Below are 27,679 nucleotides of genomic sequence, written 5' to 3'. Positions count from 1 at the left end.
AGAAACATGCAGAGGGTTGGATCAAGGAACAGAAACAGAGATGGTTGTATGAAGGAACAGAAACATGGAGAGGTTGGATAAGCAGGATAAGAGCAGAGGATTGGATAAGGTAACAGAAACAAAGCAAAGGGTTAGATCAGTGAGCAGAAACAGAACAGAGGGTTGTCTGAAGGAACAGAAACATGCAGAGGGTTGGATCAAGGAGCAGAAACAGAGCAGTGGGTTGGATCAGGAAGCAGCCAGTTGTATTAAAGAACAGAAACATGCAGAGGGTTGGATAAAGGAACAAAAATAAAGCAGGGACTTAGATCTGGAACACAAACAGAGCACAAGGTTGTAACAGGGTTGTAACAGAGCAAAGAGTTGGATCAGGTAACAGGAACAGGAAGTAAGTCAAACTTGGAGAAATAGTTGTAAAACATAGGGACAGTGACATGGAACAAAGGCATAGGGGACAGGTGTTGGGATGGGAGTGCTATATTGAGGATGATATACCACGGGACAGAAGGGACCTCCCTGGAAAGAAAGCAAAGAGGGAGTTAGTGTATATTCCCTCAGGGCGTAACGCAGAATTTATGCAAAAATCTTCCAGTAAACGTATAAAAAAGAATTTCCTTTTTCATCTGTATACTGTGCAGAAAAATTATATACCAACTGCTGTGGAGCAAAAAAATTATACATGTTTACAATATTACATATATTACAATATAAACACATTCACAGCAGAGTTTTAACTATGTTTGCTAGAAAAATGCATACAGCTATTGAGGTAAACCATAGACGATTAAAGGAATACACAAGCTAAGAAAGAGCCCTATAAACCAACATTTTACTCTATAAGAGGCACCACTCAAGTAAAACCACAAGCATGGATTAACAAAAGATGGTGACTGCAGCTGAGACCAGAACTAATTTGACCTTATGGTTTATTAAATATAATAACTCTTGAATGAGTTTGCAAGCACTTCTTGCTTACATAAATTTGAATCTAAATTTAATATTGTGCAAATTACACCTTGGAAGTGTTTTGGGCTTTTTTTGCCTTCGAGAAGAACCAAGGTAATTATACAAGCTGCTACTAAGTTAATCTATTTCACTTTTCCCTTGTTAATGCATTTCCATTGTCTAAGATATTGCAAAACATTTTTTAAGTTTGTGATGTGTAATCAAGCTTTATTTATATTTGCATAATTTCCTGTACATCAGATAAAATGTACAATTGGTCTGTACTGACTGCTTAACTTGGAGAAGAAACTTTCAGTATCTAATACTAGCATTGACTTACAATTTTGACAATCTATTATTCAAGAAGAAGGTGGTGCTCGTGCAGAACAGGTATACAGCAGGTATACAGTATTTCGGAATGTAGAACAATGCCCACAGAGAGAAATATTGGCAAATTTAAATTAAAGGTTCATGATTTTGCTAGACTGGCTATTATAGAACCGAAAAAGCAAATCTAAAACCACAGATAAAAAAAACACTGGCCACTAAAATGACTTGATTAATTTTTGTGCCAATTGTTTGACCCAATGGCAGCTTAAAAGATTGACCGATACAAGAATATTCACATATTATTGTTCTGTTTTTTTTATACTACTGGCACAGTAGTTCAGTTTTCCATTGAATGAGGATGCTGTGATCCTGAGAAAAAACTCACGTTTGAGTGGCAGGAGCAGGTGCTGGCAAGGGTGAAGTGACTGGCCCTGATTTTAGCAGCTTAGCCCAGCCAAGCCAGAAATATCTTAGATAAGGACTTTACAGCACTGAGTTATGTGCTCTGAAGAGAAGAGAATGCATAGTGATATGAACAGCACAAATAGCAGAGAACATTAGCATGGAATGTACCATGAAGCGAGCAATCTTGTCTGAGCCTAAACAGCTCTCAGTGTATATATAATAATAATAATATGCAGAAGAGACACATTGTTGTAACAGTACAGAAAAGAAATCTCTTTGTGCCCCTCCGCAATCATCTAAGTGAAGCCCATTGTATAATTTCAGCATGACCTGGTGCAGGGATGAATGGCCTCCTGTGCACAGACATGGAAGGGTTGCCACAGACAATCAAGATGGCTTAAAACACTAGACCCCATACAAGACCCAATGAGGGTGTCAGCAGCACCAAGGAAGTTCCAGGTATTACTAAAAAGGAAGTAAGAAGTATAGACTGCTGATTTTTATTAAAATAAAAAATCTGAAAATGATTTTTCCATTTTTATCAGTGCAGTGGATAACTTTTATGGTGCAGTGCCCAGGGACACAAATCATTGTGCTGACACAGTTCCTAAAACTTTGTACAATGTAAGTCTGAGATGAATTGCCCGAGTAAATAATCAAAACATGTAAGTGTTTTACTTGGTCCCTACCTGGGTTAGGTCATGTTGACCAGACGTAATAGGTGTTGTTGTAAATAAGCCCCAGAGCATAATCCTTGATTGGATTTATATAGTTCCTAAAATGCATGCTTTCTAGGATGACCTGGCTTGGAGGCCACAGGTGCTGGACTGGAAGTGGAGTCTGTGCTAAAAATTATCGCTGAGGTATGCATGGCTGTAAAGAAAACATTGCGTGTGGTGCATAGAAGGCTAAATCTGCATGTGTTGTATCCTAAAAAGGCTATTCTTTTCCCCTAAGAATATATCATGGGTAAGAAACTAAATAATATTGTGCAGATTGTAAACTGAGAATATAGCCTTTTACCCTTGCTATTTGTTCTTGTTTTTTAGCAGAGTTCATGAGATGAATAAATGTGTAGCTAATGATTAAACAGCTAAAGGCTTCTATTTTGCCACTGGAAATGAAGGCACAGGTTTACTGTGCATGATGTCAAATATGAGCGATGAGAGATTTAGCTTCAAATAAAGAATTTTCCATAGATTCATTCCATTCAGAGTAGAAGATCAGCTTTTACCCACTTTAATTGATCCAAACATAGAAGTAAAGCTACGTACACACTTCCAATTATTATCGTTGGAAAACGAACGACGAACGTTCATGCACGATATATACGAACGATCGTATAGCACCGATCCTGCACATAGAGTTAACGACACGATCGTTCGTAGATATTGTACACACAATAGATACGATCTTTTGAGCGATAGAGGAACTATGTGCACGACAGGAAAGTGAACGGACGTTCGTTCATCACGCATGCTCTGACCATGGACGATCAACGAACGACCGTACACACGAACGATGTTCAACGATCGTCGTCCAATCCGATCCGTCGGTCTGGTCGTTCGTTTCCAGCGACTTTCCTCGTTCGTCGGCGTCATTGATTACTTTTTTACGAACGATTTTTTGCCCAATCGATCGTTCTTCGTTCGATTGGAACGATAAAAATTGGAAGTGTGTACGCACCTTAACACAGTGTTGTGCCCTCGGAGGAGCTTGTCTCTGACAAAAACATCTTTTCAGACTGGGGCTATCTCTGTCCTTTCTTAATCTCTAAAGCTTTGACATCAGTGTGGCTTTGTGGTTTGTTTAGGGCAGACAGGCCTGGATACATGCGCACCATGAGCTAGAACTTTCCCACAGGAACAATGACTGTCTGCAGTTCTGTCTGCAATGACTGTGTGCTACCTGCAGATCTGAAGCACACTTTCAGTGCCAAATTCAACTATCAGCCTGTCAGTTACTGTATTTTAGCATTGTCAGGCACTGCTTCTGTCCTCCTGCTTCCACCTCATAAAATATCCCTGTCATCTTACCTATGTCAAATAAAGGCCACCTGCCTCCACTAATTCAGCTATTAATCTTCACAGCACTTCCCTGTTTGGCCTACCTTTGTACAAGCCCCTGCAAAACACCCAATGTCAGCTGGTGTCAAAGATGACAGATAGCAATACCTTTACCCCTTCCTCCATGTGCCGTGTTCGGTCCTAGCATCTACCCTTCGGTCCTGTAACAGTGTTTGGTCCTAAACCATCATGGGAGACAGCCCCTATTCCTACAATACCCAGAAGCTAGGAATATTTTGCAGAGGCTGCAATGGAAGATGGATTGGTGGGGGGAAAGTTGCCACTGTATATTTTGCTATAGATACCATGGCAATCACCCGTATAAGTTAAATACAACAAGCTATATGAATGTAATTGTTCACATCTTTATTATCCACCCATAATAGGCTCATAAAACATTTCTATTGTATCAGTAGATATTGCACCTGCTTGTGCATATAACGTTACCAGGATTTCAGATTTTTGATAAAGAAGAATCAGCTTCTCTCAAAAGTTACCAATGTCACCCTTTGAAATCACATTGCAGAAAAATCACTGCAGCCAAGCATTACTATCAAATGCCAGATCATATTTATTGTAATGATGTGAGTTACAAGAAAAGAACATCTTCAATACAATAACTACCGGTATACCTTTTTAAGGCTGCGTTTATAAGCCTCTAAAACATTCTGACTCAGATCCATTACTAATGTATGATGATTACGTTGTATCATATACCAGAGTAGCAGGAATAAAATGTACTAAGATATCCTAAAATAGAAATGGAAAATAAACAATATGGAAACAGTTGTGTTTTGACCATTATGAGTTGAAGTGAACGGGGATTAAAACTGCATAAAATTCTCAGCCACTATATATGTTATTGGATTATTTGCTAAGTGTTATATTTAACGTCTCTGAGTGGTGTAATGTTTCTGAAGAAGAAGCTAAAATAGGCAGAAATATGGTCACTGATATGCCCTTCCTTTTGTCCCAGACAGGCTAATTTGAGAGGGCTCAGGTGTCGTCACCAAATAAGCTCCAGTTACTGTAGTCTTGGGAGTGTATTTTATAGCATCCTGTAGCAATTCCACTTACATCACATCCTCCCTCCTTAGTGGATGTCAGATGACAGCTTTTAAAGCCATTTCGGTGAGTTAAAATAAAAGTTTACTTTAGCAAAAACAAAATTGTTGTAATTTACATATTAGCATTTTCTAATTTGAGGCATATTTACGTTAGGTTTATTTCCATTCCCAATGCAGTCAGAATGCTTGGTTGACTCATTGTTTTTAATAGGGATGTTTTAAATGCAACAAATTCACTGAAAAAAAAGGTCCTGCAGGTCGCATTTTGGTGTGTTGTCCTGCAGTTTTGTCATTTAAAACCAACCAACATTGAGAGATTGTGTAAAAGGAATTCTAAAATATACCACTTGTCTGGTTGGAGCTCTGTTCCTCCGTCTTTTATTACTTTTGGTATCACTGACCCAGAATGAGCATGTAGCTCAGGTGTTTAGCATAATTTATTTTATCTGCATGCTTGTTTTTGGTGTGTGAATGAAACTGCTGAAGCCAAAAGATCAGCTTTACATCCAGGCAATTAGCATTGTTGCTGAATTCATGAACGGCGGCTTTGATAACCTCTCAGTGTAAGTCCTTTTTATGTATAGTAAACACCTACAAGGCATGTCTTATTCTCCTCCCAGCTATGATTTTTCCAAAACTGATAATTAACTCTAATTATGGCAATCACATCAAGATAGATGATATTAGTACACACTTTTAACTTTGGTGCAATTTTCATTTTTTTTTTTTAATTTGACCAAGCACACTTAATCAATAACTGTCCAGTCCGCTTGGATTCTACTTGGCCTTTACCTTGTGCATAGCTAAATGGGACAGTCTGTACAGAGGAGACAAACTACTGTTGAACATACAGGATTTCTATTTACTACTGTGGATGAATACCTTACCTGTGACTGATTCATTGTGGAATCTGTCACTCCCAGTATTGCAGATATGTGTGATTATAATATTTTGAGATTTTCAATATAGATTTATATTCTTGATAAAGGAACATATTTTGGTATTTATATATGACCATTTACTGTTTTTATTTTATTTTAAACAGGTCTGTAGTATTCCCAATATAGAGACAGGAGTTTTTAAATGTGCATCTTTATCCAGGGTGACTCTCCAGTCTCCAAACTTCAAATGTTTCATTCATAACATTCAACAAATATCCAATGAACATGATCAACAATAAAGCATTCCAGGTACACAAATAGTCATAAATTAGTGAAATAAGAAATAATGGTCAAATGATTATTCAGCCTATTGGTAATTCATTATCTGCTGATACCAATTTTAAATATTATCAATCCATATAATATATAATTAATACACTTTACACTTTTGCTTTTTCATACAGCTTCTCCTTTCACAGTCACTTCTTAAAGTTCCACTTCCCACTGCTGGCGTCATTTTTGCAATATTACAATATTTTGCTCTGTGACTTCTTCACTTGCAGTCCTTAGTATCCTCAGTTCTCCTACTATCCCTATTAAGTCCCTGTCCTACCTAATATGCTGAGAACTCTTAATTCCTCTCTTGTAGCCCCTTCTCTCCCCTTCCTATTATCCTCAGTACTTCACTTCCTGATTCTGAACTGCTTCGACCATTCTCTATCTCAAGCGCTCAGAACTTACAAGTCACTTACAAGTCACCCAGCATATCCTTAAGATCCCGGAGCCCTTTTTTGTACTCCTACATCACATATGTGGAGAAAATGTGTAAATGTTGCTAATGCAGGAACAAGTTCATGTGGCACCCATGATAACAAAAAACCAGCATGCACCCTGTATGTAGCTGTGAAATACTTTGGCTGCATATGTTGCAGGATGTTTCAGCTCCCATTTTTACAGAAGCACCAAAACCAGCTGCCTTCTACACCTACCCCTGGACCCGGTAGCTTCTACCACTTTTCCCCTTTGAAATAAAGTAACCCCATCCCATGTACATATTGTTTTTTATTCTTAATTTAAATTTCTTAAGCTTTAAGTGCAAAAATGTAAAAATGATTCTTCAAAGAAAATGGTAATTTTGCTACACCTGGGTCTATCACATCTGAGCAAACTGGGAAGTATAGGTTGAACCACGTGCTTGGCATTTTATGTGCTTGGGTTGAAATAGGTAACAAAAAAGGCAACATTGCAGGTATTGCTCCAAAAAAGCAAACAACTGCTCCTCAAATGGCATTCATGTGTGGCATTTGAAAAGTAGATGAGGCATGGGATATATTCATAGACTTTGCACTGCTGCCCTCTACTGCTAATCATATACGATCGTTCGTAGATATCGTGCAGGATCGTTCGTCGTTCGTTTTCCAACGATAATAATTGGAAGTGTGTACGTAGCTTTAGTATCCTCAGTTTTCCTACTATCCCTATTAAGTCCCTGCCCTACCTATAATTAACTCTTAATTCCTCTCTTGTAGCCCCTTCTCTCCCCTTCCTATTATCCTCAGTACTTCACTTCCTGATTCTGAACTGCTTTGACCATTCTCTATCTCAAGCGCTCAGAACTTACAAGTCACTTACAAGTCACCCAGCAAATCCTTAAGATCCCGGAGCCCTTTTTTGTACTCATACATCACATATGTGGAGAAAATGTGTAAATGTTGCTAATGCAGGAACAAGTTCATGTGGCACCCATGATAAAAAAAAGCCAACATGCACCCTGTATGTAGCTGTGAAATACTTCTGCTGCATATGTTGCAGGTTGTTTCAGCTCCCATTTTTACAGAAGCACCAAAACCAGCTGCCTTCTACACCTACCCCTGGACCTGGTAGCTTCTACCACTTTACCCCTTTGAAATAAAGTAACCCCATCCCATGTACATATTGTTTCCTATTCTTAATTTAAATTTCTTCAGCTTTAGGTGCAAAAATGTAAAAATGATTCTTCAAAGAAAATGGTAATTTTGCTACACGTGGGTCTATCACATCTGAGCAAACTGGAAAGTATAGGTTGAAGCCACGTGCTTGGCATTTTATGTGCTTGGGTTGAAATAGGTAACAAAAAAGGCAAAATTGCAGGTATTGCTCCAAAAAAGCAAACAACAGCTCCTCAAATGGCATTCATGTGTGGCATTTGAAAAGTAGATGAGGCATGGGATATATTCATAGACTTTGCACTGCTGCCCTCTACTGCTAATCATTCCTAGGTAGTCTACAAATAAAGCACAGAAGTCCATAATACCACAGCTGATAAAGAAGTCAATTCACAAAAACTATCACACTTAATAATATACCATAAAATATCACCATTTAAAATATATAGATTAATAACATCTATCAATAATTTACAGCTTCATTATTAGTTTTTTGAAGAGAGCAGGAATAGGAGCCTTTTGAGATAAAAATAAAAATAATGATTACATAGATAAAATACAGTCTTACAACACTTAAAAAACTTTTTTTTGTGAATCATGAAATCATACAGAGAATTGTCTCTAAGTATTGCCTTTACAAAGTGATAGCAACTGTAAATTGTATTTATTCATTGTTCGAAGCAGCAGAACAGCTCCATATTCTTTTCTGTTCCAGGTTTGCTGGATCACCCAGGTACTCCTATGATAGTCTATCTTATCCATTTTGTTAAATGGAGCTTTAGATAGGAGGTCAATCAGCCACAATTCAAAGTACCCCTAGCAAGCTCTTGGGTTCTTTAGAGCCCTCACTGAGTATGGTGATCTACGTGGTCATCAAGATTCTTACTAGTTACTACGGACTGCATTCAGTTGAATTTTTTACTCAGATCAGGTCTCTGTATTGAAAGAACAGGAGATTTTTAAGTTAATGTGGACTTTGAAAATGTTGGACTTTAAAGCTGTTATCAGTTATCCTCCTGTAAAATGTACTGAACAAGCAAAAAGAGACTCAGGGATCTTACATGAGGTCTTTAAAACAAAACAGATAACATTTTCACAGGATCCAAACATATCTTTTTGCTAACAAGCTATTTTTAACTGTTCTGGCTCCCTAAATAATTGTGGACATGATATTTCTGGCAAGGCACCACAACGCTGCTGCTGGAGCTCCTCCTGACAACACTGTGACATTACTGGCAAAGTCACAAGGGGTTTCACAACACTGGGAAGACAACAGGAGCAAACATCTTTCATGTAGAGCAACTTCAGGGAAGGAGTTTGATTTGTTAGAAATAGTTACCTAAAGCATATGTATATTATAGCGTGAATTAAATTAAAGTGGAAAAATAGGCGATAATTAAAAATTATATACGGCATCTGTTATGTTTAAAATATAATTTTTAATCAGTAATCATAACGTTTTTGTCTGTTGATCTAGTCCGTAAAATCTACTTACTCCAATAAAGTGACAACACCAATGCAGCAATGGTGTCATTTTGTGCAGCTGCTAAAACCAAAGCAGTGTTGCATGCAAGGATCCAAATGTTAACAAATATAGAATAAAACCTATATTACATGCTCGATTAGTCACCTTTTACCAAAGTGAACTGCTAGAAAATAATAAAGATGTAGTTTGCCTATTCAGACTAAAATTTGTTGATGAATAATGTTCTAGTGACAATTTTAAGTTGGGAATTTTTTAATTTAATTTCTTCCACTGCTTTGAAATGAGACATTTTGATTTTTTCTTTAAGTAGTTAATATCATATTTGTTTTTTATTATAATGCATTAGTTTTAAAGACCTAGACTATATAATACAGTGACTACAGAACTAAAAACACTTACCTAAAAAAAAACAATATATTCAATAACACAAGACAGGCAGTGAATGCAGCTGGATAGTAAACCTGCTGATAATATTAGCAGTTTGGTGGCTTTCACTGCTGATCTTGTGGGATTTGTTTCTGCAAACAGAGTCATGATGAAAGGGAACAGCTGAGAGCAGCCCAGAAGTGATCCAACACTCCAGATTTCTGCCAGATTAGTGGTGCTGATGTTTCTTTGTAGGAAGTTCTAATTTTTGCAGTAGCGAGCGATATTGTTTTTGATGATTTTGTACAAATTACTAGCCTGTTTTTTACAAAGGTATGGTGACATGATCTCTTTTATGTAGAATGAGTGTACTCTTGAGAACCATTGTTATACAGTGCTTTTGGTTGTTCAAAAACAATTTCATCCTACAGCAATAAGCTCAGCATTGGCTATGTTGGGAAGGCTTCTCATCCTTGCACCCCAGGATTTATAGGCCTCCATACTCACTCGTTGTTCAGAGTAGAATTGGATCACAGCTCCCATCCTCCCCATTTGGTCTTTTTACCGGTCACAGTTCAGAGTCTAGCTCTGGAAGAAAAATGTAATGATTACAAGAAACTGATTAAATCTGGACTTTTTATGTAGTTATTTAATAATCTTTTAACTTTGGTTAGCCTTTTAAATCAATACTGAGGCCGTTAGCCCATTAAACTGGGTGTGTGTCTATTTGCTGGTTACCTTATTTCTTATGTAGGATATGTACACACTTTTGATGATTGTCGCCCTAGACTAATTGGCAATAGCTTGGCAATAAATCTGGTGTGTGTACAGCAGTCCCTCAAAATTGTTAACAATTCACCCTAGCAAAGTGATGAACAATCAGGAACAACCACTTTGCATTCCAATCAAAGAGAACACAGCATGGTGCCCATCACGTGTTCTCCCCTCTCCACTGTGTGTACAGTGCCCATTTATTAATTTGTCACTGTAAATAATCACAAAAGATAATTTGCAGTGACAATAATCTGATGTGTGTACATCTGGCAGATACCCCCAATAGGAAATTCATTTTGTTACACCCTATCATCTGCCTGAACATTGCTTTATCATTAGAAAGGCAGTAAGGCACTTTTCAGTGTTGTACACTACCATTTCTAGATGTTTCTTACAATATTATAAGTCTTAACTTTTAAAGTTCATGTTGACTTAAAGGTATAATTGCCAACCAACTGAATAAATCAACATATTGCACGAGTTGCTGACATTTACCTTTGTAAAGTAATAAAACTTTAAATTGCTATACAAATAATGATCTAAACTGTTCGAGTCCTGTCCACGACATAAAGCCTGCAGGTGCTCGCTGTGTTTGGGTGTCATCCGGCTACTCCTGTTCCCTCCCACATTCCAAAAACATGCAGTTAGGATAATTGGCTTCCCCCCATTAAATTGTCCCTAGACTGTAATGAACACATATGACTATGGTAGGGACATTATATTGTGAGCCCCTATGAGGGACAGCTAGTGACATGACTATGGACTTTGTACAGTGCTGTGTAATATGTTGCCACTATATAAATACTGGATAATAATAATATTAATTAACTGAAACCTAAATTTCAGTGATCCTCTAAAACATTTAATAAATCAAACCTAGAAAAAATAACTTACAAATTGACAAGAAAGGAGGATGAATTTCACATACACATGCCTCATTTTAGAACATAATAACTTCAGGATACAGGAATGGTAAGAAGGTGCTGGCTGTCCCTGATATAAAGCTTTATGTTAATGAAAGTACTCAGAAGGAGTGATACCTGAGAGTGGTTGCATCATATCTGACACCTAAATTTACTGCAACCTTACAGGGAATACAGATGTGGGCACATTTGTTGGTTCCCCTAATGTTAAGGATCACCCACAATTTTCTCTGAAATATTTTGAAACTGACAAAAGTAATACGCCACCAGCATTTTTATTCTTAACAAAAACCAAACTGTGCTTTAGAGTTTTGATTCTAGAGGATATTCCAAAGAATCATTAGATTGTGAGCCCCTTTGAGGAAAAGTTAGTGACATGATTATGGACTTTGTACAGCGCTGCACAATATGTTGACGCTATATAAATACTGGATAATAATAAAACAAATGAAAATGTCATGATTAAAAATAATGTGAACCTTAACCTAATATCCTGCACAACGTTTAGGGGTAATCATTGCAAACAAGACATTTCTGTAGCATTTATTAAGAGTTCTGCTTCTGTCAGCACCCCAACCTCATCTGGTTCTGTTAGATTTGCTGGGTGCCTTCCTAGATTGTATGATTCAGTCTTAAGTGTGCATTTATAGTTTTCATGGATCCTTGACATGCAACTGAATCAGAGCTGTCTGATTCCAGGTGTCCATTCAATTCTTCCTCCACTCACCCTACTGTCGTTCTAAAAGCAACAAACAGCACACGAGCACACTGATTGACCTTGGCCTTCAAGTTCAGGATGACTTATTTCTTAAAGCATACCTAAACTCAAATTTTTACATTACATAAAAGGGTAAAAAAGACAACCCTTTTATATAAAGTAAAAATATTGCTGTTCTTTTTTTACCTGCAACACCTTTTTTGGATGGGATCATAGACCCTCCCGGGACACATATGTCACTTATCCCCGGAGGCTCTTGGCTGCTCCTTCTGCTCATGCCTGATCTCGGGTATGCGCAGAATGGTGCATTTTCCTTCACCGAGGAAAGAGGTGCTGATCTCACACATGCGCAGTGAGATTAGCATTTTTTTCCCTTTTACAGAAAGCTACATCACCCCATCCCTCACCTGCCCAGTGCGAGATTGGGTTAAGTACCCAGAAGGCGGGCGCCTGGTGCTTCCTCCACATCGGGATGAAGTAGAATTACACGAAGTCGTGGGACCTAATCAAGGACTTCTCCAGTGCAATTGGGGGATCTATGGAATTAAAGGTGTGATTTTTTTAATTTTCAGTTTAGTTCCGCTTTAAGTTTTCTTGTTTTTTTCTTGGCTTTTTTTCAACCATTATTACTATCCTTCCACAAATTCCAAGCATGATTTTCCTCTTGTGGACCCTTCCAGTGAGGTTCTCAGTCCCATGGTCCCTAAACTTCTTCATATTATTTGCACTGTTGTCATAGGAACATCAAACTTATTTCAGATCCGATCTTGTAACCTTTGCCTTTAGCATACTTGTCTATCATTTTTCTTTCCAATCTCCTCTGATTACATTGGCTTTGATCTATACCCAGTGTAGGATGTACTATGGTACCAAACAGCAGAATGACTACTACCAAATGACTGAACTTGCACTAGAGGGATGTATTATACTAATTAGAAAAAACAGATATAGCTTTATAGTAGGGCTTTCCTGAAAACCTAAAATATATTTTAAGGGTTGAGAAGTCTGATCTATAAGCATCCTGCACAAATCCTTAGAATCCCCCCTCCCCCCCCTGACTTGGTTCTATAGGTGGAGATCATCACACAGTCTTAGCTGATATCACATAGTAATAGAATGTCTAGTTCTGTACACAGTGCCATCTGCTGGGCTGTGTCGTGTATTGCAGGCGCCGGAAATCACTCCACATGCGCAGTACAGGGAAGATTCGTGAGTCTGGAAGGGGGCGTATACTTCACTGTGGACGCTATAGTAGAAGTCCTGTGGTTCTCCTCACCTCGCATAAGCTCCATCATGCTCACCCGGCTGCTCAAGGAACACCAGGCTAAACAAAATGAGCGGAAGGAGCTGCAAGGTAAGGGAGCATTCTGTCACTGTATCGGGGCTGTAACCTGCGCCGGGGAACGTGACAGGGGCTGTGCAGGGCTCTGATTGGTGGATTGTCCTGTCAATAACTTGTGTTTCAGGAAGTGAATGTGGATGGGAACACAGCAGTGAATGGCTGTTATGTTTATAGCAAGGGTTTTTATTGTTCTAATACACTGTTTGGGTATAAGTGCTTTTATATTAATTATTTTATATTTGTGTAAAGTATCATTGTTAGTGTGTATAGTGCAAGTTTGTGTGTACCTACAATAAATGACTCTGTGTCTTTGGATTGAATAATTTAGTGCTTTTCCACAGAGGAGACCATTTTATTTTATTTTATTCCATTAAAGCAAAACTAAACACAGGCCCACTCACCTGCCTGTGTTCCAGCCCCAGGCACCCTCATCGCTTTTTTTCAGCCATTTTGATTGGCTGTGCTGGGATGACATAACTCCCACAGCAGTTTATTCATCCCGGCAGTCGCATGCTAAGCCAGGAATGCACCCTTTCCCTGGCAACCAAAGCTGATGCCACGCATTCGCAGCTCCCCAGAGCGATCAGGCAGGAAAGACGCATCATTGCAGAGGGGACATCGCCTGTCTCTTTCTGCAAGAATGACCTGCCTGATCATACACACTTAAAGCTGAACTAAATAAAAAATAAAAAAATCACACCTTTAATTCCACAGATCCCTTGATCGTGCTGCAGAATTCCTCCAACAGATCCTGCGCCGTCCTGGAATCTTCTTTTGTCGCCAGGTGCCGTCATCTTCATCCATCTTCTTCTGGCTACATTACCCGATCTCACGCCTGTGCAGTGACAAGATTGGGTATGCGCAGAAGGAGCAACCAAGAGCCTCCCGGGATGCGTGATATAGGTATCCCAGGAGGCTCTGAGTTCCCATTCAGTCTTAATCGCTGCAGCAATCAAGACAGAAAAGGGAAGGTGCTAAAAAAAAACAATATTTTTACTTTAAATAAAAAGGTTGTCTACTCTTTTATGTAAAGTAGTAAAGAGTTTATGTCTGTTTTATGGAAAGTTTTATTTCCATTTTAATGCCACCCTGTTTCTGAACAAATGTTGGACACCACATCACATATGTATTACAAGAAAAGAAAGGGTGTGGATCAGGTTATAACCCAGGGTAGGAATGGCACATATAACAGAGGTAATAAATCTAATAAATCTAATAAAGGGGCTCTGCCTAAAACCTCTGTGTTAACTGATCCCTACCCGTTCCCCTTGTGATCATGTCTATATGCCTTTAAAGAGGTAGTTATACGGAGAAGGATGTGTGACCAGACAGGCCCTTTATTGCTGAAGAGTCATACAAAGTATTTTCTGCAATAAGCGTCTACCCACACTGAGGAATGTGTTGCAGTGTGTCCGTCCTTTCCTGCTCACCCATGGGTAATACTTGTTAAGAAGTTCAATCTTCCCAGTGCAGAGAATCAAGATGTCTGAAAATGTCGACATGTGATCTTGATCTTATGTCACAGTTAGCTGAAACTTTTGAAACAAAAGATCAGCTTTACTTCCAAGCAATGAGTATTCCATATGGCAGCTTTTTAATCCCTCATTTTATATCTACTGTATTAGGGTGCAGGGCCAGACCCACCTCTGTGCCTTCTGTCACAGACTTTTAAACTAAGTTGGTACTGGAATGTTTTTATATATATATATATATATATATATATATATATATATATTTTGGAATCCCAACACTTGCTGGTGCTACAGTTAGGTTCATTATCTAGAAGTGTAGCTGCAGTGACTACTGAAGTTGTAACCTCATCCACAGTGACAAAGAGGGAAAGCAACTCTTACTAAGGAACCAGACCCAAAAACAAATTTTGTAAACTTGGTTGTAGATTGGCCAGTGCTGCGGGCACCAAGGCTGCTGATCTGGAGTAATTAAGGTGTTGGTCTTCCCATTGGTAAATAGAATAAGCTCAAACACTTGGATCACATATTAGACCCCAATAACTTTTTTTCCAGGACAGGCTGTCATGCACCTCTTGTTTGATTACCTGCTTAGATCCTGACTTAAATAATTGTTTTCAATATTCATGTGACCATAAGTCACAGGACAGGTTTTATAAGGGTAGCTAAGTCCTGCTTCTTGGTTATGACTGTGGCTATTGAGAACCACATACAGATCAAAGCCCCATTGTTGTATATTCCTTACTTCTTAGTCACATGTATTTACTCATGTTCATATCACAATATAAAATACTGTTTAAAATAGCAATAATATTAGATCGAGAATAAATGTATTGGAACATAGTTTGTAAAACAATTACATATTCGCTTTGTATAATACATTCCTATTTATGTTATATTTGTACATTTAACTTCTTTTCTTTAACAGAAAAAAGAAGGAAGGAAGCTATTGCAGCAGCTACAACACTTACAGAAGCTTTGGTGGACCATCTAAATGTAGGGTGAGTAATTAAGTTTTAGTCTCAATTGTTTACCATTAAGAAGCTTCAAAACAAATAATCAAGATAATGAGAAAATGGGTTTACAATTTTACTTTCAGTAATAAGGCTGAGAAATGAAACTCCCATAATCTGCAATTTTTAACACATCTTGAAAGTTTTAAAGGCTTACATCCTCCCCTCCCTACACCTTAGTAATGACTAGTGAGGTGTCCCACTAAAGCAATGGGGAAATAAAGGATCTGGCACTGTTGATTCCTCTGACCCCCATTATTAAACAGAGGATGAAGGCAGTGTACTCGGGTTCAATTTTTGTCCCTGGAAATAATCTTTGGTGATGGTTTTCAGCAACAAAAGGGATACACAGCACTGTTCTATTCTATGGAGAGAGGAGGGGAGTGCATGGGAGCGGCACCCAGCTATGCTATTCTTATAAAGAAGTTGTCCACCATGGGTTGTTCATGAATCCATCAGAACGGATCCATGAAAAATATTGGGTGACCGCTGTACACGTCAAATTCTCACCTGAAACAAGCTCGACCATTTATGTCGGGTAAGAATCATATGACTTGTGTGCATAGTCATCGACACTGTGCCAACAACCCCCTTGTCACTACATTTTTCTCCCTGCTCACCTTACTTTCTACTCGCTGTGGATTCATCATACTTCTTGACATCCAGTCTTACCCTTACCTGTTATATATAGGTCTCAACAATCATAAATTAGAGCTTAACATTTAGATTCTTGCTTAATATAAAGTGGCTGTTTTTGTCCGATATGATTCATTACCAACTTAATGACAAAAACATTAAATGGTGGCTGGTAGATTCTTCTGAAAATAAAATGTCAGTGGCTGTCTCCTTCCTGACATTCATATGTATTGTGGTTTGGTGATAGCCCTAGTGGTCCAGTTTAAATTTGACAAATTGCTTAGGAACTTAATGTTGGCTATAAAGAAAGGTACCAGAACCTCATAAGGCAGATAAAAAAAGAACTGTGAGAATATAAACATAGAAGTTGCTCTTTGCACTTGTCCTTGGAAAATGTAATTCCAAGGCTGTCATCTTTCTTTCTTTCACTGCCTGGTGAGTCATTTTGAACAAATATGTGCTTGCTGGTTATCTAACACTTCACAAGCTCCATCGTTTTCAGTCAGTGACTCACCAAGTAGTAAAACCAGGATCAGGGACACAGCCCGGGAGCGTTCTTGAGAAAAAAAAAACATAGAGAGCACATCAAAATGCACACTGGCAAATTTACCCAACTTTAATACCAAAAATACACTCATCTTACCCATACCCTTACTCATCTCATTGTACCCGGCATCCATGCTACTGGTGACAACCAGCTAGCATCAGAATTACCATGAGTGTGCCTACCAGCCTCAATGGAATAATTTTCCTGCTAGCCAGGCCAGCGAGATGTTGCTACTCTCTTGATATTGAGGAAGATTTTGCAGTGTTCAGGGCCAGTGAGGTAGTGATTTCACAGGTATTACTGGAAGGCTGTGTTGTGTAACTTTACACTGACAACACCAGCTTTACACTTTCTAGTGTACTACAGCAGCCATGCTTAATTGTTGCTTGTGTAGTCAAACAGGTCTCTATCGAGAGCTAGGTGATCCTGACCATAGATAAGCCGCAAGTATACTGGTAGCAAAACACAGGAATGGTTTCCAGAACTTTAGTGCATTCAACTTCTAGAAGCTGTCGCTGTCTTAAATATTGTCTTTTTGTGAGGCTATTGTGGCTATTCTTTCACCAGTATGGTGGAGTGTGTCATCTACAAATGCTGTCACTAGAGACCTGGGTTTTTGCACAAACAACTATTTTGCATTCTTGCTGCAGTGCACTATAAAAAGCTGAGCATAATTTGGCTGTTTAACACCAGCTTTGTAGTTGTACATGCTCATCTCCTGTTTTATATATTCACTGTTTTGACTTTACTGCACAGTGTGAGCTTTTCCCACACTTGAAACTGGGTGAAGTCACCAAGCCTTCCTCATTTCTTGGCTGGAGGATGTCCAGCATCATTTAGCCCTTTTCTTCTCAGAGCAAATGTTCCTGGTCCCTCTTTTTTTATTGATCAGCTTTAAGTTTTTTTTTTTATCATAGAGGCCCAGCATCACATTTGATGCTAAGGATGGATGCTCATCTCCCTGCAAAAGTACCCTGTTTCCCCTATAATAAGGCACTGTCTTATATTTTTTGAAAGGCTTATTTGATGGGGATGCCTTATCATCGGGGAAACACGGTATGTCTGGGGACATTTACTACTCCAGACTCATAATACCCATCAAGACATTTTAATATTTTCATAAAAACTCTCAGAAGCCAGCAACACCAGGGCTAAGGGTTATTACCAGCAGTATTGAAGCAAGGTGTATTGATGTTTTGGGAAACTATGTAAAGAACCCTTCTGCCCCTTACCACCAATAATAATCTGCTTACATTGAACAGGGAGGGACCGAGACATTATTTGATCTAAAATGAGTGATTTATGTTATAAAATAGGTTTTTTTTTAATATTTCAATTTTGGAGGGGGATGATGCAGGAAGGGCAAAATATAAGCAGAATAAAGTTCAATTTTAAGAAAAAGCAAAATATGTTCAATATCTCAGCTTCCCTTTATTACACATAGTTTTAACAAAGCTCTTCATACACTCACCACTGTATATAAAATGCTCCTTGATTAGAAAAGAAAATCTTCTAAATGATCTAAGGCGTTGGACATCCAGTAGCTACACCCTCTAAGCCATTAAAAGAAATGACCGCGTCTTCCTGATGTCCCAGTCTTCTGCAGACTCTTCCAATGGGTGAGGCTGAACAGAAAGCAGATTATGGCAGAACAAATTCTACTGATTTACATAAATAGCTTAACTTGTTCTTGGAATGAGCTGCATAGGGTGTTGCATGATATTAGCACTCAGGCCATGTGTTTAATATTTTGTAGAAAGAAGCTTATCTCCTGTATTTACATGATACTATCCGAATCATCTTTATTTATACAGTATATGTAGGAACTTTAAAACATTTTCCTGCCAATAAATAGTGTAAATATAGTTAGTAGTATAATTCGGTGTTAGGTATACATGCACATATTGTAATTTTAGTATTTATTTGTAGCGTAGTAAATTCATCTATATTATATATGTTATAGTTCTGTATCATCTTAGACATTTTTTTTAATGCATATACAGCTAAGGATAACTCTCCAGTGCACCAGCAGAAACATTTTCCTTCACCCTCAGTTCTGTACTATACATTCTCATTCAGCATTAAACCCCTATAGAGAATTTAACAAGGGCTGCCTCTTCGCCTTGTATATCCCAGTAAGAATATTTTATGAGGGCGATAGCTTCAAGTGGAAAATATTACAGCAGAGGGAGCTCTTGTATTGTCAGAAATCTATGAGGCCTATTTGTGTTTATGTACTGATACTTTATTAACATTACTAAGCTAGTGGGGTACAGGTGTTGCATATATGTTTCCTATTTTTTTTATGTCTTAATCATTTATTTTATTTAATTTCTAATTTTTTTTATTTTTAATATTAGCGTGGCACAGGCATATGTTAACCAAAGGAAGCTGGACCACGAAGTGAAAACCCTGCAAATACAGGCTGCACAGTTTGCAAAACAGACAACACAGTGGATTGGTCTGGTGGAAAACTTTAACCAGGCTCTGAAGGTAAATTCTTATTCAGTTAATGGGACATTTACAAAATCTTAGCTTCATCTGGTTCGCACTATAAAAAAAACAAACTTTCTTTTACTTAATTTAAGCCTCTAAAGATACCAAAAACTGCTGGTTGGTAATAGCAAGTATTTATGGAGTAGCATTGTCGCCCTACTACAGGAAGCGCTTAGGCCTACGGAATACCTCCCTTATTCCTTATGCCTATGATATAGGAGAGAAACAATGCTAAATAATAAAAGTCAGCAAAGGCAGAAAACACAGGAAGATACTAATTCAGTAAATGTATCATATCAACAACTGTTTCTCCTTTTGCATATTTTGAACAGATATAACTAAACCCTTTCACAGGGTGCTTTGAGAGTGGAGAAAAACTGGGTAATTGGCCAGGGGCCAATTGACAGGGGCACAGGGAGTTGAATGCTGTGTATTTGGATACCATGCTTCTTGTTTGTCCATGGCACAATTTGCCTAAATCTTTCCCTGTCCTTTTATTGGTACACGGGGTACATTTAATGAACAGTGCTGAGTAATATGTCAGTGCTCTATAAAATAGGAATAGTGATTTTTGTGTGTGTATTTTTGTATTTTTTTTTAGATACACTTACATTTTGTGACAAAGTTAAGGCTGCATACACTTGTGCAATAATTGTCGCTGGAAAGGATCTTTCTGCCAAGACAGATCCATGAAAGACGTGCGCTGTACACACGCCAGATTCTCATCCGATATCAGCCCTGAGGCGATTTAAAAAGAGGGTAAAACCAGCAGAAAACTAGCTAAGGGTCCAAAGAGAGGAGATAGTAAATTAGGGCTGATTATGAATAACAAAGGATTAGGGTTAATAGGGGGTTAAATAGACAGCAGTTTTTAAATATATACAAGGTTTTAGTAAATGTTCACAGTAAGTAGTATCAGTAATCATTCAAGGATGAGTCACCAGCTGCAGCAAATCTTTGCCCATTCATTTGGATTGGTAAATATTAGGCCTGAACAGTACATAAAGTACAGGTAGTCCCCGGGTTGCATACGAGATAGGGACTGTAAGTTTGTTCTTAAGTTGAATTTGTATGTAGATCGGAATTAGGACAGATGTTTGTCCCAACATATTTTTAGGCAGTGAGGTGTCAGTTACTGTATAGAAATAAACCTCACTGTGAGTTAATCACAAACAAAGCAAAAAAAAAAAAATCTTTATGAAGCCCAGACATTCAATAAGTTCTGGAGCAAGGTGTGCTTTGTTTTGCAAAAAGAACCGCAGAGTTTTGTTTTGGTCATTAAAAAGTTACAGATCAGAGTTTAAGATGTTACAGATCAGCTCCACTCAATTCAAAATTTTCACTTTACATAAAAGGGTAGACAACACCCTTTATGTAAAAATTCTGTTTCTTTTTGGGATTTTTTTGCAACAGAAAAAAAGGATGCAGCACCACCTTGATTCTGGATCACCTATGAATGGGAGCACAGAGCCTCCCGGGATACCTACATCATGCATCCTGGGAGGCTCTTGGTGGCTCCTTTGGAGCCCTTTCTTCAAAAGGGAAAAAAGCCACTGTAAATACAAATGCAGTATAGCAACCTGGAAGCATTTTAGTGTATTTACACTTTACGGTCATTCTGCCTCAGGAACTCAATTTTTAGTGAAATACTTTCTTAGGCTCTGTTTAGATAAGCATTTTTTGCAGGTGTTTTTTTTTTTTTTAACTGGGTTCACTAAATGTTTAATTATATGATAGGTGGTAGAAGGTGGAAGCTAGATATAGTCTCCAGGGGTGATTTGCATCCCCCAACAAAATTAGTGTCGGTTGCAAGAGTTTTTAAATGTTTCCTATAATTATTTACTAGGGTTTAAAGTAAAAGTGATGAAAGGCACCACTTTGCTAGGCATTTGCAGCCACTTGCAGCCACTTGCAGAGATGTTGGCAAATGCCTGAAACAGCCTAGCAGTGAAGCCTGCTAATCATGCTGGTACTGTGTGGGACAGTAGAATACTGATAGTCAGCTAGTCTGAACACGGCCTATAATGTAATATTAGTTTTAGAGGGATAGAGAAAGTGTAACTCATAACACTGAAAGTTCACCAGGTGACTAGGAGTGCCGAACATCTCATTCTGGGAGGTGAAACATACAGTTTTTTTTCAGAACAGATAATGGTTGTGCACATTCCTCATCATGGGACTGAATGCGCATGGGAGTTAACTAATTCTGACCTGGCAAATCAAGGTGCCACCAAGAGCGCAAGGGACAGTGAGTTTACCTCCACTTTAAATAGTAAATGTAAATGGTGAGGCTTCTTTGAAATAGACATTGGAATTTAGATCTTTAAAGACACATCCAATGCAGATCTTAGTTTATTAAACCTTATTATATCAAAAACACATAGTTGATGCCACATGCTTTAAAATACCATTCTATTCAGACTTACCACATTCTATTACTTTTTTATTCCCTGTAGGAGATTGGCGATGTGGAGAATTGGGCCCGAAGCATTGAAAAGGACATGAGGATCATTGCTACTGCTTTGGAATATGTGTATAAAGGCCAACTGCAGCCCACTGCCTCTTGAGGTTCTGCAATGACTTCTGGGAAACCTCACTAATGTTTCTTGAATGGGAATAGCTCCAAAGTTTTGTCGCTTCCTTGATGAAAGTGTGAAATATGGGCTGATACTGTGCACTGTATGGCTTATTAATGTTAACTTGGCAGCCTGAAATCATTACTTGTAATGCTAACCAGGTTTCATGATGCTTCCTAAATACGCTACAAGGCAATGAAGCAGACACCCATTCTGGGTACAATTATGATTGATGGCTTAAACAGCTAAAAACTATACTGGATGTACTTTACAGAATCCATTAAACTTGCATCTGTTTCTAGAATTCATAAGTCTTATGGTTTAGTAGACATTACCAGATTGCAGTATTGTAGCCCAACTTGCTAGAAATTTCTCAGTACTCAATTTAGGTAGCTCTGATCATAGAATCTCTGACTACCAAATAATCTGCAGAGATTCAGCAGTGAGATAATAGGATCAAAATGTAAATACATAATTGCAAGCCATACATAGGGACAAGATATTTATAAGTTGATCTCTTGTACATCTTAGAAAAGATTAAACTGCTTTAAACTCTGAAAAAAATAAATAAATGTCCTTGTTCTGCAATGGAGTTTTTTTTTTTACATTGTACAGAAAATACATTTACTGAAATCTTACATTCAAGATTCTGCACTTGATCTTTAGCTTGTGTAAGAGCAGTGTGTGCAGCAAGCTTTCTAAAGCATTTGGGAAGCTGTCAGCGGGCTTAAGCAAGGTTGTCAAAGGCTTTTAATGATTTTTTATTTACAATTGTTTAACACAGATCTTATTGGAAAAGCTGTCACATGCTGCTTGTAGGTTCTCGGTAAGCTTTAAGTATTGTTAAAGCTTGTTTAAAGTGACAGTCGGTACTCCCATTAAGATTTGTGTTTAACATTTTTCAAATTGGAACTGAATGGTACTTTAAAGGCTTAACCAAGTGTGCTCCACAGTCTGCAGAAACCGAAACAGAAAAGGGCTTGTGGATTTTTAAAAACGTTAAAAAAAAAAGCATAATTCTTTTAACAACTCAATGTGATTGTATAGATCTCTATAAAGCACATACTATAAATCCTTCTGATATGTGTAATAGATATCTGATCATTAAAGTATCTTTAGGATGTATGGTAGCAGTAATAGATTAGTTTGACATGTTCCTGAGATCACTCAGAATTTATTTACCAGTGCATTTAACTGCAGTTGACCTTCTTCCAACCTACTTTTGACCACCCATAGATGAGAATTTACCAAAAGCCCATTGACACAGTCCCTAAAAGATAAATATATATAACACTCCCCTGGTGGGAATCTATTACTGCCAGTGAAACTCATGGACCTAGATGATTCCCACGAGGTAATGTCTGATTCTCTGTCTTTTTAAATAGAGCCCCTGGAGTTCCCTAAAAACCTGTTTCCTCATCTTTCTGTGTATATCCTGTTCTGAGTTTAGATCAGTGTTCTGCAACAACTTTCTAGCCGTTATGTGGTATTACATTGGGGACACACCATTTGCATCATTTAGCACTGGATTTACATCTGGCTCAATAAACTGGTATCTATCAGAGTTAGAGTAAAACATTTTTAAGACATCAGTATGTCAAGCAGTTGGTAACAGTGGGACACAGAACATACAGATGCATCCCTAACAGGTGCAGACAGTTATAAAAGCCTAATGAGCATCAATAAACAGGAGCTCCACACTGATATGTGATATTGTGATGATGAAATGTTTATTTTATCATCAGTATTGCAAAAGCCAGTGGTCTGAATCCTATCAAATTCAGGAAAACACACAATTCAATCTAGGTATTTATTAATTAAAATTAGCTATATTTTGTATAACATAAACATCTTTATAATGTCCCATCCAATACTGTCTACATCAGGTCCCACCTGAAAATTGGAGCTCCACAGCCTTGCACAATACTGTAAGCATGATGGGTTTGGAGGCAATTTGTAAAACAAATACTTTTGTATTGAAAAGTGTCACAAACATAGCACTGCTGTCTGATTTTCTATCACGACAATGACTGATCATGTTGTATATGTTTTATCTAGGTGTTTAATGTTAATGTTTAATTTCTTTGCTTGCCAAGCAGCTGCAACACGTGTAGAAACGCCTAACCCTGCCAACAGCTCCAATGATTCCTGTGAACTCTGGGGAAGCAGTGACCTCTTCAGAGTTCTGACACAACCACAACTAAAGCTGCGTACACACGGCAAATTTTTCTCGCCCGATAATCGGTATCGGCCAATTATCGGGCGAAAATCTGCCGTGTGTACAGTCGGTCGTCGTCCATCGTCCGACGACCGTCCTGGCGGATCCATGGACGATGGACGACGACCGATCGTAATGAAAGGGAAGGGGAGAGCGCGCAGCAGGGTGCCGCTCCGTCGCTCTCCCCCTCCCCTCTCCATAGAGCATGAACGGTGCTGTATGTACAGCATCGTTCATGCATCGTGCAGTCTTTTCTCGTTGGAAAGGATCGTGAAAGATCCTTTCCAACGAGAAAAATTGCAGGTGTGTACGCAGCTATAGTTAGACCTTAAACTCCATAATTAGCTAAGCTCATGCTTGCTGCTACAAAGAGAGCAGTGACTCAGCAGAGGGTCATGTCAATTCTCCATGTCAGAGAGACCTCTGCTTCCACAAAGAGATCAAGGGTTCCCCTCTGCAACATGCTGGCAAGGTTAAACGATTTTATTTAAGCCAACAAACTATATCACTTTAAACACTTTTTGTTCTAATATACCTAGGATGTGTTTATCTTCTTAAAACTGAAAGTTGATGGCTTTGAAGATGCATTTATTTTCTGTGCATTGCATGTTTTTTTTTCTGCATGGTGTTTTGATACATTTTATTTCACACGTGTGGCAAACCAGTGCTAACTGAGGACATGACCATAAATGCATAGCCTGTGGCTGTTCTATTTCCAGAGGTGCAAACATATCATTTTATGCCTTTAAATCCTGTGTACAGGAGGCAGCTGGTTATTGTTGACCTTACATTTTGCAAGCCTTTCTGTACAGGTTTTATAGCAGCAAGGAGGTTCTGGGTGATGTCACGGGCTGAATTTTAAACACCTGCTGTTTTTGCTTCGCATGATTTTAGGGCTGGTTTTATGCCTTGAGCTTTGTCATCTGCTCTGGGAAACGGGAAGCAAGCCATTAATGCTGGCATTGTGTGAGAACTTATTCTGAGCATATGTTTGGAAGGTTTGTACTGCACGGTGCTGGTAATGTGCATTATTAATGTTTGGTGCATACAGGATGAGCCTAAGAATATGCTATATATGAAAGGGCAGAATGTACTTTCTATTTCTTTGTTCTTGCACTGCTGGTTATATTATTCACAGCAAACAATTCTGTCCGTTACTGTATTTTTTTAATGCTATTTTCCCATTGTGCATTACGTTGTTCTTTAATTTACAAGGAGTTTGTGTGTGCTCTATCATATTTATAGTAAAGTACTGTCTTTAAACTCATTTAGGACACGCACCAGTTCTTTCCATAAATCCAAGAAAATGAGGAGGCCTCTGCGTGGGCTTCCGAAATATTTGTTTCTCTTTAATGGCGACCTTATGAAACTGTTACAGCAAAATAAAAAATTGCATTTATAAATGCAACTTCAACTAAAATTGTTGTGATTCAACCAGCTATTCTAAACTGTATGATGTTGTGCAAGTAAGATAAATAAGAATATAAAGAAGACTACAGACCTTGTCGCACTGTTCTTTCTATGTCGCTTAGATTCATATAACCTCATGTGGGGGAATCTTTTCCAAAACCCTACGGGGACATTCTTCTCTCACCTTAGGGTTTGTTTACCCAAATGTTTTTTTCTGAAAAAGCACATACAGTTCTTAAATGTAATTGTCCGGGAGTCCTTAAGTGTCCTTGCTCAGTGTTACCATTGCTTACAGTCAACTGAAGGTACTAGTGTAGCCTCGGTAGAAAGGAAAATTTTTTGTAGCTCATCTCTCCTTCCTAATTGAGGCAATTGCTAGGTGTAGCAAACTAACTAACAACTAACTGTAGTGGCCGGACTGAGCTACTAAAATGTCTTGTGTGGCTCCAGCCTATTCAGACGATTGCCAGGAAATAGTAAATATCTTAGTAGGGAGTAAGGGCCAACATGAAATAAATGCTTTTAGCATGGAGTTGTTTGTATGGAGGTTGCAATGTTTCCTTGAGAGCAATCCACTTATTGGCTTGTTGCCTGGAAATGTCCCTTAAATAGGATAAGTTCTGGATTGTACACTTTTGTAGATATGAGTTGGTATTGAAGGTTGCAGTATGATTTTATTCACACTGAACTGTTAGGAAATCTTATTTCACCAACTGTTCATCTATTCAATCACCTGTCATTCCCACATTTGAATATAAACGATTGAATGCTATTGCTCTAAAACAATCAAAATCAAGTTTATAATAATAATAATAATAAACAGTATTTATATAGTGCCAACATATTACGCAGCGCTGTAGCCATGTCTCACTTTTTGCCTGGTAATATTTGTCACTGGGGCTGAAAGTTCGGGGAAAATCCAACATTTTGAGTTGTTAACAGAGCAACAAAAAAGTAAATATTTGAATAAAGCTACTTTATTCCAGTGCCAACTGTATAAGAAGGGATTTCCCTCACTTCCTGTTGTGTCTCCAGGACTGGAAGTCTTCCCAAATGCACATAGATTGCATTATTTTATACACAGGGATTTAAACAGTAATAAAGTAATAGAAATTAACATTTTATTTTCAGCTTTTTTATTTGTTCAATTACTTTTGAGCCCTTGAAATGAAGTGATTGTGTTAAAAACATTTTTATGCAATCTTTTTGTTCAATTCACTGAATTAAAGCTGAAAGTCTGCAGTTCAACTGCATCTGAGTTGTTTCATTTAAAATCAATTGTGGTAATGTACAGAACCAAAAAAAGTTGTCTCTGTCCAAATATTCATGGACCTAACTGAAGATCTGTAGCTTTTTTCTAAATGTTATCTAGTGATCTTGCCAACCAAAATCTCACTATCTCCTTTTTTGGAATTGTGTCTCCTGCGTTGTCTCACGAATATGTCAACTTCCAGTGTATACTGTAAGTGGCCATTTTAAATGTGTGTTATGTAGACATGGCCCACTATCAACATCAGGTTGTCCTGAGAAATAGCATGCAGCCATTGCTGGAATACATGTAGGCAGGAAGGGGCTGCAGAATGTTTTAGGGGATAATGTAGGAGTATGTAGGCACCAAGTGCTGCAATATGGCTCAGGAGTTTAGAAGTGCTAAGATGCATCAAAGGCAGAAAAAAGAATGGCAAAACAAAGCAGTAATACAAATTATGTGTGTTGCTGCAGGTGAGATCTAAAGGGCCCTTATAGACAGCAGTCCATTGTCTATAGAAAGCGTACACAAAGAAGCAGCTTTTTTCCTGTATAAATACCAGCTGCACATTTTTCCATTATCAGTAGAAATACAATTATCTCATATACATTGCCATAATATTCTAATCTATGTTAGAACAAGTTAAACAAGGAAATGTTCTGAAAAGGGATGATTCTAGTAGGGAGGTGTTGCTTTGGACTGCAGTGCTGAAAACCCAGATGTGGCCAGATAATTGAAACTCTGTACGAATAAAATTTAAAACAGAATATGTTTAAGTTATGTTTACATGTATTTATAGCAAGAGATCTGAGCATTGGGCACTGCAGTTCATCTAAC

General features: G+C 38.1%; 1 protein-coding gene across 1 annotated transcript; it reads left to right on the top strand.

Moving 5' to 3' along the window:
* The first annotated feature begins 13,071 nt into the window (after positions 1-13,071).
* On the top strand, positions 13,072-22,553 carry BLOC1S1 (biogenesis of lysosomal organelles complex 1 subunit 1). Its single transcript, XM_072409056.1, has 4 exons — positions 13,072-13,240; positions 15,626-15,698; positions 19,254-19,386; positions 21,846-22,553. Exons 1-4 carry the CDS (start codon positions 13,180-13,182, stop codon positions 21,954-21,956), a joined length of 378 nt encoding a protein of 125 aa, XP_072265157.1. The 5' UTR covers positions 13,072-13,179; the 3' UTR covers positions 21,957-22,553.
* Positions 22,554-27,679: the final 5,126 nt, after the last annotated feature.

The sequence above is a fragment of the Pyxicephalus adspersus genome, chromosome 1, assembly GCF_032062135.1.
Source record: "Pyxicephalus adspersus chromosome 1, UCB_Pads_2.0, whole genome shotgun sequence".
Classification (NCBI taxonomy): domain Eukaryota; kingdom Metazoa; phylum Chordata; class Amphibia; order Anura; family Pyxicephalidae; genus Pyxicephalus; species Pyxicephalus adspersus.
This window is presented reverse-complemented; position numbering and strand designations above follow the sequence as displayed.

Excerpts from the sequence above, each read along its gene's own strand:
- BLOC1S1 (XM_072409056.1), top strand. The coding sequence starts at position 13,180 with ATGCTCACCCGGCTGCTCAAGGAACACCAGGCTAAACAAAATGAGCGG. Across the intron at positions 15,699-19,253 it reads GTGGACCATCTAAATGTAGG|CGTGGCACAGGCATATGTTA; the intron begins GTGAGTAATTAA and ends TTTTAATATTAG. Across the intron at positions 19,387-21,845 it reads ACTTTAACCAGGCTCTGAAG|GAGATTGGCGATGTGGAGAA; the intron begins GTAAATTCTTAT and ends TATTCCCTGTAG.